We start from the raw sequence: 11,401 nt of genomic DNA on the forward strand, positions 1-11,401 counted from the left end.
TAGTATCCAAATCAATGCTTGCGTGTGTAATCTGAGCAAACACAAGCAGAGGTTATAGAGCTCTTACTAGACCTGTAAATGGAAAGTCGAGATCCGCCTCCAAATTCGTATTCGTTTAAGGGTATTCGTATCCGAAAATTTTTTTAATGGAAAATATCCGTATCCGAAAATTTTCTTAGCGGAAAATATCCGTATCCGTCTATTAAGTAACCGGATTCGGATGCGGATAATTACTTATCGGATCGGATAATATCCGGATAGAGCAAAGTATTCAACATATTTTTATTTGAAAATGGATGATAATCGGATTAGGATACTAGTAATCGGTAATTGGAAATTATCCTGTTAAAATAAAGTATTAAACATTTTTTTTTTAAAAAAAGAGACTAATAATTGGATAGTTTATCGGATATTCGATAAAGTTTCGGATTTGAATTCGGATGCTTTCTCTAAATCTCTACAGGATTCGGATATCGATTTTGCTAATCGGATTCGGATACTGATGTATCCGAGCTGAATCGGATCTATTTACATGTTTAGCTCTTACCCTCTACTTATAATTAGACAACCGACTAGTTTTTGAAATTCACCAAGGCTTTCAAAGCTCTATGAATAATTAAATTAAATGTAAATCATTAATCAATTGCGAGGATAGCTCAGTTGGGAGAGCGTCAGACTGAAGATCTGAAGGTCACGTGTTCGATCCACGTTCACCGCAAACTAAAAATATTTTTGGATTTTTTTATGGTTTTTTCAGTTTGTAAATTTTAGATTATTTCATCTTGTTCGATCCACGCTCACCGTGGGGTTTTTCTTTTGATGGTTCGGACTATTCCACCCAGCTCAGTTTCCTCAAATTGAAAATTGATCTGCGCTTCAAAGGGGTGTTTAAAGTTCATCTTGTAGCAAATGCAATGTTTCAAATTCCCAACAATGCTATTTAAGAAAATCGATTATCTAAAATTTTGGCTAGGGAATCAGACAAAGGAAAGACAACTAACTCTCATCTCATGGGATCGATGTTGCCAATTGAAAGAAAATGAAAGGATGGGTTTCAAAAAAATGGAGGATATCAACACGACTCTCTTACTCAAGCATGGATGGAGAATGCTCAATAAACCCCGAATCAATATGGGCACATACACTAAAGGCAAAATATTTCCCCAACATTACACCGTTCAATCCAAAGGTAAAAGAAAGAAAGGGATCATGGACATGGAATAACATTTGTAGAATTTTACCAAAACTTGAGAATATAATATGGAGAAAAATTGGAAATGGGAGGAGCACATCTTTTTGGTTTTGACCCTTGGATAAAAAATATGGAAGACCGAACACAACTAGAACCCAACACCGAGCTATGGGAAAGAAACAAAACACTGGCACAAGTGGCAAACTCAATCAATATGCCCAACAGGGAGTTGTCTCTTCCTCTAAACTTCCACCTCTTTCATCTCTCCAACATAAATCTCTCAAATGAAAATGATACATGGATGTCTCTTATTTCAAGCAATGAAGATTTTTCTATCAAACTGGCAGGGAAAGCTCTCTCGCAAATAAGATCGACACCACAATCTCATACTTACACCACATGGTGGAAGTTCTTTTGGAAATTACCCCTACACCCCAAACTTAATGTATAAGATTTTCTTTTGGCGTCTTTTAAATGCAGGATTACTAGTTAAAGCAATACTTGCCCAATGGACACCTTTATCCCCAGAATGTAAGCTCTGTGGAAATTGTATGGAATCTGCATGGCATGTATTTTTTTCATGGGATTGGACATAAAAGATTTGGGCAGCATGACCCTTGGGATTAAGAACGGAAAGATTTACAAACACATCAATCATTGATCTCCGCAACTATTTCATCCATGACTCTAGGTTGGATAAGACATAAAAAAGATGGATGATGTCTATTTTTATAATCACCTGTTACTTTATTTGGAAAGAATGGAACAACCAAATTTTTAATAAAGTTACCCCCAACCCCATAAGAGTATTAAATAACATAGGTCCATGATTTAAATCTCAAAACATAGGAAACTTTTGAAATCTTACATAACCAAATTCAAACACAGCCAGCCAAACCAAATATTTGCTTATGTAAAAGCTTTACTAACTTAAGACATGATCCGACTTTGTTGTGTGCAAGGGTACATAATGCAGAGCTAGACAATACAGGATGGAGGGTGGGAATATTATGTGAAGGACAGCTAAAATATATAAGCACAGTAGGATTAGGGAAGGGAAACATTGTGGAGGCACTATTGATTGAATTAAAGGACGAAATCAATCAAGCATTGCTATACAACCTTCAATTACAAGACATATGGTGCAATGAAAAAGAAGTTTGAGATTTACTCCTCCCACTTAATCACAGCAGGTGGCCAATAGCTTATGTCCCAATTTTGATAAACATAGTTTCTAACATTAAAGATACAAACCTTAATGGTTTTTGTGACACCACACTCTAAAAATGGCTCACGTATTTAGCATTTGTATCCTCCATAGACCATAACGAAACATTAAATGTAATTGACCCTACTACTCTCTGTATTTGCTATCTTAATTAATATCAAGCTTTGGTTTAGTGTTCTAGAGGACTCTAAATTTTCATCTTTAATCTAATGATACTTACCTTGTTCGCATAAGAGGGATAAAAAGTTAGCAATGTTGGGATCCATGGCTAATCTAAAAGCATCAAGATATATTGGTTCATGTTGCGTATAGAACTTCTTCGAGAGCCGGATGTTGAGATGACCACCTTAAGAGCCTCCAACCAAGTTGGAATAACCGAGATGCCCCACACACAAAGAAAGCAAGAACGGCCCCTCCGGCCTGGCAGACCGCTCCGACGCCAAATCAGCCTAGGTAACAATAAAGGTTCTTGAGAGAATTCTCAAGAACGTAATGAGTAAGTACTCAGATGAAAGTTCTCGTTACCTTTCTCCATGTTGGAGGTAGGTTTATATAGAAGTTACCTGGAGGCGGCGATTCCTTAGATTCCGGATCGATAGTTGAGGAGTGAGTGGAGTAGTGGAATAACGGCTCCTTCTTTGTCGCACCCGATATTGCCGATGATGACTCACCTCCCCAATCTCGGAATAGATATCTGAGTGTTTATGCGTAACTAACTCTTCTTGACTTAGTCAAGAGAGTCTTTTGAGAAGTGCTAGAGTTGGATATTTTTCCCAAGTATGGCACTTCTCCAACGAAGAAATGAACCTGCCAAGATGGAGGTGCTCTCCCGAATGAGGCCCTCGGGACCTTCTTCAAGGAATAAACCAGATTACAAAAGAGGTGTATTTGTCCCGAGTGAGGCACTCGGGACCCTTTATGAGGGAAGAGAATCATCAACCCGAGGGGGGTGCATCTCTCCCGAGGGGGTGCCTCTCTCCCGCGGGGGGTGCATCTCTCCCGAGGGGGTGCCTCTCTCCCGAGTGGGGGTGTCTCTCTCCCGAGGGGGGTGCCTCTCTCCCGAGTGGGGGTGTCTCTCTCCCGAGGGGGGAGGACCGGGACCATATTTCCCCACAACAGTTCACAAACAGATCATTCCTTTTCATCACCCAGTTGTTCATAACAAGGGGATCAAAACCCAGAGAAGGTCCTCACTCACAAAACAGTTCCGAGTGTAAAACAGCTTCAAAGATTATTCAAATAAGCAACAACTGGATCGATATGCATAAGTTTTGAATCCATATAAGGTTGATTCTCAACAAAACAAATTGAATCTGCATTGGTTTTACAATGATTTCATTGTCAAAGATTTAATGATCACCATCTTTGTTGTTTGTTCAGGGTTAGTCACAGACTCATGACAGTATCCTGCAATTTTTACATAAGGAGAATCGAACAATTTACTCCTGAGTGTTTCCTTCAAAACTAAGGCTATTTGCTGATTTCAAGTTTAAACTACATAAAAAACTAACAAACCCTCAAATAGTTGGACTAAAGTTATGCATGAACACTTAGCTTCCTTAAATCAAGCTAGAGCATTTGAAGCTTTAGAGTTTAGATGTCACTATCACATAGTTATTCACATTTCTTTTTCAACCCTACAGAGAGTAGGAGTTTGAGGACATACCAAGGTCAAATAAAATTCAAAATCCCAGCATCTATGTTAAGTGCATAACATTCTACTTCCTTGTTCACACATCCATTCCACTACTCATTTATCAGCCAAGGAATTTGACATCCTTTGTAGCCCAGAACCTAAGAGACACCTAAAGCCTTCTTTATATCCTCCTGAAGAATACAATACAACAACAAGAAGGGTAATTAATTAATACACAAGTAACAGTACACCTTCACCAAATTGCTATCACAGAACCATGTAGCAAAATAAATGAAAGCAACACAATCTGTTTGAACAAGAAATTGAAGTACAAGGAAACAGATCATATTATTTACCTCAATGCTAAAAGGAGAAGTCCTTGGAGCAAATAAATTAACCACATGGCCATCCTTGTCAACCAGGAATTTTGCAAAGTTCCATTCAATGTCTTCACCAAATATGCCACCTTTGCTCGACTTCAAGAACTTGTAAATTGGAGCAGCATTTTCACCATTCACTTCAATCTAAAGCAGAAAACAAGACCCACTAAATAAATAGATAAATAATCATTGGTGGGTTGAAACCATGAAGTCAAAGAAATGGCCTCCTAAAAAAAATTTAGTTGCAGGACAAGGCAGACTAGTAGATTGTGAACATCACGGATTTAGCCTATGCCAAGGAGAGGTTAGCCAATTCCTAATAATTCTATTATATTTCTTTCTGGAAAAATTTTCTTGACTTGTATGTTAGGTGAGAACTTCACAACATGAAAGATGACAACCAGGTTTGTTACCCGCCACACAGACTTGCTGGCTTACCCGCCCGTCATTGGCTTGGAGCTAGAGACAACCTCAAATCTAAAGTTGTTTTCTTAAATCCTCACTTATATAATCTGCACAACTACTATTCTGTTTTGTTTTTAGTCAGTTTTATGTACATTAGTTAGTTTCCTTCCTCATCTATGTCTGCTTACCCTCCCAAGTAGACCTTTTGACAATCAGGTTTGTTACAGAGCACAAGTAATTAATTTTGAGTTGTTTAATGTTTGAGGAAGATCATATGCACTCTGAACCAGTGTTTCTGAACCCTCAATTGAAGCCACACATCTGAGAAGTTTCTGTAGCAAATTCTGTTCATTAAATAGGACGTTGCAGAAATGCCTACACATTCATTTACTCAAAAGATTAATAATTGGATAACCCAGTATACACACTGGCGTCTTCTTATCATTCATTTTTTTTTCTTCTTTCCTTCATCTTTTGGAAGGATATATACTCAGTGTTCACCAGCATGGGAGCCCCATTCTCTCTTTTATTGTACCTTCTATTAGACTGTTTTCAAAAATGGCGTTCAAAAGCTGAATATGACAGGGACATTACTGGAACAACAATATGGAAAGCATTCTCTCCTGGGATTTCTAGTGTGATGAGATGTTCACTACAAAATAACCATTAGAAGAATTGCTATCACCATGGATATTTTGGGGCTTACCTTATCAAAAATTGGAAACTCAGCTTTGAAGCGAGTACATACAAACTCCAAAATCTCCTCGTTACTACCTGGCTCTTCCTCACTGAACTGATTGCATGGAAATGCCAGTATCTCTAGACCTGAACCAGAAACAAAACAGCAAACCCCTGCAGTCTCAGTATAAAATAAAATAACAAACAAAACTCCAATCATTTCAATGTGACTTGTATTTTCTTTGTTCTTTTTCACCAATACTTCGTTTCTTTCCTCCTTCCAAATTCCAAAACTTGACAAAATGTTCAGCAAGCATGTTCACATAAAATACAAACCAATATTAGGACTAAAATTCATACCTTGATCCCGGTACTTTTCATATAACTTAGTCAGCTCTGTATAGTTTGAATTTGTCAATCCACTAAGACAAACAATTAGAGAGGTTAGAGAAACAAAACATCGAAGCATGGTCATGTGCATGCTGAGAAGACAGATTAGTAGCAAGAGTATGGAGAAAAAAATTCTGTAAAATCCAAGTATAGGATTCATAAACAAATGATTATCTGATATATTACCCTAACTTTTAACGTTTATAATAAAAAAAATCCCTACCATTTGGAAGCAACATTCACTATCAAAAGAACCTTTCCCTTGTAGGTACTAAGATCCACATCATTGTGCTTAGCATCCTGCAAGCAATAAGAAGATCCTTTCCATCTCAGGAAACTCAAACAAGCCTTATTCTACCAACATCTTAGCCAAAAAACCCCAAGTCCATATTTAAAGGGTGAAACAGAAAATGTTAGGTCAAAACTAGACAAGAGGTGATGTATCTGCTGTAATTTATTTAACTACAAAACAATAATGCTGATGTAGTATCCTGGAAAAATTGTGCATAGGAGCAGCATGAAATCAAGAGGGGGAAAAAGCAAATAGAAATTGTGAATGTTCAGGGGAGGTCAAGTGATTATTATTTTACTTTAAGAAAACCAACAAAAACCCCCCATATGCCCATTCATGACAAATCCAGTGATCCAGACACAGGTGAGAAAACTCTCAAAGTAAACCTGAATTCGAAATTGTATACTAAAAATGTAGAGCAATAGTTCAATTACATTGTATTTTGCCGGAAACTCCTTTCAACGCCCTCTTCACGTACTGTTCTTGAGCCAGGAGTAATTGGATTAAGAGGCTTACATGGAGAAACTTGTTGCTGTTTTGGTACGGTTCTTGTTTCAATTCCAGGGAGTGATTTCTATTTCAGAAATTGCTCGGTTTGATTTTTGGACCTTATCCAGTGAAATTGAAATCATAATTTCTATTTCATTTAATGTCACTCTTGCTCTTTAACGAGTACAAGGTTAACTTGATAGGTATGCATGACAGTAATTTCATGATCAAAATCAAAGGCTACCCTTTTTGTTCTAACAGTCATCCTCCACTGCCACCACAACTGCCACAACCACCAACTCACCAACATTACCACAACTGTCACTACCCGGCTACCACCCATAAAATATATTGAACCTATTCTGAGACATTGAACTACTAAATGGATTTTCTTTTGATCCTGAATTATTTCATACTGGTAGTTGATACAACCAAAACAAAATTCAATCCTTTGACCCAAAATCTATTTGTTTACCATTCCACGAAATTAACCCAAAGTTGAAACAAAAAGCATAGCCAGTCGAGCCTTTGGATTATCTCTTTAGTCTCTAGTCTTGCCAAAACAGAACTTTCTCCTATATATTTTCAGCCCCAATAAGTTCGAAAAGCAAGATAGGAGTTCGTATCCAAAAGAAATCACTACAGACAAGATGCAAAATATACACAAGCAGATAATGAGATCCTCAAGGTAAAACCTACCCATGACTCCGGATTCCAGAAGAAACCAAATAAGGACTGCTTTTCCATCTAATCATGAATTTCAAAAGTTAAACAGCAAGTGTTTTTCCCCCCTCCCCAAAACCCATTTTTCAAAATCCTTTTTTTCAGGAAGAAACATCATCACAGAAGATCATCGAATGACTTTCAGAGGCAAAGTATATCCGTCAGACCCACAACTAGAAAAAATCAGTTACTGTGAGAAAATTCCACCCAAAAAGAAAAATAATGTGAGAAAAGGAAAGTGAGCATCAGAACCTATCAAACTCAGAAACAAAATCTTCCCAGAAGATAACTTTGTATCAGAGAGTTGGGAGTTAGAAGACAGTAACAGAACACTAACCTTGACATTGAAATCGTGAACAGATCCAGGGTTTGGCTGGCTTGCCATGGTGAAGCGATGTCTGAGGCAAGAGAGACCCCCAGGAGAAAAAAGATGGAACTAAGAAAAATCAGTGATCCAGCACTAAGAAGACTACTTATAAAGTCAAAGGTACTTTGGTCCCATGTATTATATTCATTTTGGTAAAACATGTATTTATATGGCCAAGATGGGAAGGACATGTGGCGTATAGCCTCTCCTTGTCAGCTTTGTAGCCTCAAAACAGCCAAAACGATTTTACCCAAAAAAAAAAAAGCAGCAAAACGATTGAAGCCTGAAAATCAAATTCGTGTCATCAATTAATTTTAAACTCTCTTCAATCCTCATTTTTATTCTGCTTAGGAATCTATCAGTCTTCCACGGTTCCTTCTATCCCGGTAAGGCCCATGTTTGCATCAGTTTCTTCATTCTGTTTCGGTGCTTCTGCGTATCTAAGAGAAGGCAAAACTGCAAACCCAGTTATTTTTTTCTTTTGGTAAAAACTGCAAACCCAATTAAGTTCATGGGAAAAGCGGAGCATGGCTCAGACCGCAATTAGTGTGGCGTTTGGAACCTCCACACTTGCATCTTTGGAACACTCCCGATAAACTAGAAAAAGATGACGTTTTAAAGATGGGGTTATGATCTCTAGAACAGAACTTACGGTATTTTCAGTTTACTTGTTACTTGTCCCAACCTCCCAAGTGGAAGGACGGTATTTGAGGACAGTAAACCAACGCCCATCACATGCTTGCTGAAACACCTCACCCAAGTTGTAATTTCCAGTTCATTTTCCTGAAATCTCATAATTTATAGTTCCTTGCGGAGTTAGCAAATCAATATAGTTTTTGATCAGTGACTTTTGATATACAGTTACAGTCTGAGAACTTGTTCTAGGGGTTTACTAATTAGATTTTCAGTTTCAGAGTTTCAGGGGACTATGAGTCGGTGGCTGGGCTTCGAGCAAACTTCTGAGTTAGTTTTCTTTTATTGAAAAGTGCACAGGACATGGCTCTTGTTAATGTCCCTCTATTTCAAATGCGGACTACTTGCCTTCTTCAATCTCGTCCGGTTACTTTTAATTGCATTCCAATCGGCAGCAGAAGTAAGTGGATCCATTTTTCCTTCTTTTGGGCTTCCCCAATATGGTGTTTACTTGGTGCCGTCTTACTGTGTAGGATTTGGGTTTTAACCTGTATGCTTTTGCAGAAATGGATGAAATGACTTGTCTTTGCTGTCTTTCTTAATCTTGTTTAGCTTGTTTATGTCTTTGTTTTTCTTTTTACCATGTTTGCCTTCCTACTCTTGAAGATTCCTTTCGAAAGCCATTGAAGATCGAAGCAAGAGCAAACACTCGAAAGGATAGTGCAAAAGTCCGAAACAGAAGGCAACAGAAAAAGGCATGGTTTCCTTTGAAGATAGACTTCATATTTTCTTAATTTGTTGGTCAAATTGTAGATTGTGTTAGAAAAATGTTAGCAAGTCTATGTGGACTAGAGAAGGGGACTGCAACTTCCTTATGTGGCAATGATTTGATTATTGGTCCTTTTTTTTCAACTCCTTGAGGTTTGGAAAGAGAAAAGAAGGGGGGGGGGAGGCATCAAGGAGTGTTGATCCTAAAATATTATAGGTTTGAAATAAATATACCTTTGAACAATTTAACTGTGAAAAATATTTCTCTGATCACCTGAAAACATGCAGCGGAATTGGCCGTCTTTAATATCACCTAATCAGATTAATGAACATAGAAAATGTATTTATGCAAGAAACCCATGCTATTGATTAGGGCATAGTGTTGCACTTGCATTTGTGCTACAGTAGAGTTACCATTTGTGTAAGCTTTCTGGGGAAATATTTTATATGATGACCAACTATTATTGTTTTTCATGTTATAAGCAGTTCAATGGTTCATCTGTGAAGCCAAGACTCTCAGTGTTCTGTTCTTCCAAGCAGTTGTATGCTATGCTGGTTGATGACCAGAAGAAGAAGTGCTTATTTTATGGAAGCACATTACAGAAATCTATTCGAGATAATTCCTCTTGCAGCACTGTTGTAAGTGCTCCATTTCCATTTTATTTCATAAGAACTTTCAAGCAGGTTTCTTCTGTTATAAGCAATGCAGTTGAAAGTGGTAACCAAATGCCTGTTAAATTTGTGTATAAAGGCTGATGCTATGTTCCTCAAGAGATTGTTTTCACATTTATCTTTCAGATCAAAACATCAGTTGTATTATATATGATGGACAGCACACTTGGCAGTTTATCCTGTGATTAATACCAATGCAATGAGAAATAAATAGTTAAGCTGTTCATCTGTAATTTAAAATTCTCAAGGATGTGAATGAGGGATTCCCTTGATCCCTCATCTTTGACCACCCCTTCCCATTTTCCTTCTAGGATTAAAATGAAGTTAATTTATGCTGGATCAACCAGCATCACCTCAAGACAGTTATACACCGATTTCAAGTTTGGCATTTTCTCCACCGTCCCCCAAAACAACAATTTTATAATAGTCAAATGGAGCGCATGGGTTTGGGGTGAGGGGAATGGGGGTGCATTGGTGGTAAACAAAACTTTACCCTTGCTGACCATTAGGTCTTGATTTTTATATTGCATCTTTCATGTTAACCAGTTCCCTTTAGAAATTAACCAATTAATTTGGAGACCTTTCAAAAAGCTCTTGATGGTTGATAATGTGGTTTTGTCTCCATTTCCTATTTTAAATTCTTACAATAAACCATAAACTGTCTATTGAAGAACATTGTTGTTTGCCTCTTCATGACTACAGGAAGCAGCACAAAGAATTGGTGAAGAACTAGTTAAGGCCTGTGAAGATCTCAATGTTAATGAAATATCATCTTATGATCGCAATGGTTTTTCTCGAGGGGAAAGGATGATAGCCTTTGAAACTGCAATTTCCCGTCATGGATTTCTTCCAAGATAGCCTTCTTTACAGTCTCTGTGCAGCAATCATCATTCAAAATTGAAACTGCATTTGCATGTTAGGACTCTTCTGCTCCTGGAGGACTGGTGCAGAAAAGAACAACTTGTTTGGTACTTGGTACTCAAATGGATGATGTTTCCTTAGCTCTTGAGTTGCTTTTAGTTCTTGTCATAAGAGCTCCTGGATGTCACACATGAGCTGCAAAACCTGACAAAACTGGTCTGGCTCTTTGACCTTTTGAGTGCTTCCATGCGAGTGACTTCTCACCGTTTAGTGGTCATTTGGTTAGATGATTTTCAATTGTGTACAGCACATAGAGTAGGATTAGGGATTTTAAGGCCAAGTAGAGCCTGGCTTCATTTCTGAGACCAACTCTTTGAATTGTAGATTTCATGGACTTGGTGGTGTGGTTTCAATCTTAGATCGATTCCATGAAACAATCAACAGTTGGGTTTTTATTCAAGAAACTCCAACTATTTTCATCGCAACACGGCGTGATTATGCTCATGGTTTCAATTTCAATACTTTCAAGTCTTCAATTATCTCACCATTTCAGATGAGCTGTAATACAAACCCGTATCTTCAAACTTACAAAACAAGAAATTCAGAGGGGGAGAACAGCAAATCAGACAATAGGGGGTTGGGGAAGAAGACCAAACAAAGAGCAGGGAAATAGGAATTGGGGAAGAC

The 11,401-nt window shown here is 37.8% G+C and overlaps 2 protein-coding genes and 1 non-coding gene across 5 annotated transcripts; 2 read left to right on the plus strand and 1 right to left on the minus strand.

Annotated features, from left to right (window-relative positions):
• Window positions 1–645: 645 nt before the first annotated feature.
• On the plus strand, window positions 646–718 carry TRNAF-GAA (transfer RNA phenylalanine (anticodon GAA)). The gene has a single exon. It is a non-coding gene; the product is annotated as a tRNA-Phe (tRNA).
• A 2,889-nt stretch (window positions 719–3,607) lies between these two features.
• Window positions 3,608–7,853, minus strand: LOC149012682 (putative phospholipid hydroperoxide glutathione peroxidase). Its single transcript, XM_089158225.1, has 6 exons — window positions 7,751–7,853; window positions 6,133–6,209; window positions 5,880–5,941; window positions 5,548–5,666; window positions 4,413–4,580; window positions 3,608–4,247 (listed from the first exon to the last, which is right to left on the minus strand). Exons 1-6 carry the CDS (start codon window positions 7,796–7,798, stop codon window positions 4,215–4,217), a joined length of 507 nt encoding a protein of 168 aa, XP_089014351.1. The 5' UTR covers window positions 7,799–7,853; the 3' UTR covers window positions 3,608–4,214.
• Window positions 7,854–8,054: 201 nt separating this feature from the next.
• On the plus strand, window positions 8,055–11,352 carry LOC149012683 (Ribosomal L18p/L5e family protein). Of its 3 annotated transcripts, none has more exons than XM_089158228.1 (5): window positions 8,055–8,166; window positions 8,689–8,873; window positions 9,080–9,168; window positions 9,668–9,820; window positions 10,556–11,352. In XM_089158228.1, exons 2-5 carry the CDS (start codon window positions 8,777–8,779, stop codon window positions 10,709–10,711), a joined length of 495 nt encoding a protein of 164 aa, XP_089014354.1. In that variant the 5' UTR covers window positions 8,055–8,166; window positions 8,689–8,776; the 3' UTR covers window positions 10,712–11,352. The 3 variants fall into 3 exon arrangements, with proteins under 3 accessions (XP_089014354.1, XP_089014353.1, XP_089014352.1); XM_089158227.1 differs by having other exon boundaries at window positions 8,695–8,873; XM_089158226.1 differs by lacking the exon at window positions 8,055–8,166 and having other exon boundaries at window positions 8,179–8,873.
• Window positions 11,353–11,401: the final 49 nt, after the last annotated feature.

This window comes from Hakea prostrata, chromosome 6, assembly GCF_041222555.1.
Source record: "Hakea prostrata isolate BN-2017 chromosome 6, UWA_Hpros_2, whole genome shotgun sequence".
In the NCBI taxonomy this organism is placed as follows: Eukaryota; Viridiplantae; Streptophyta; class Magnoliopsida; order Proteales; family Proteaceae; genus Hakea; species Hakea prostrata.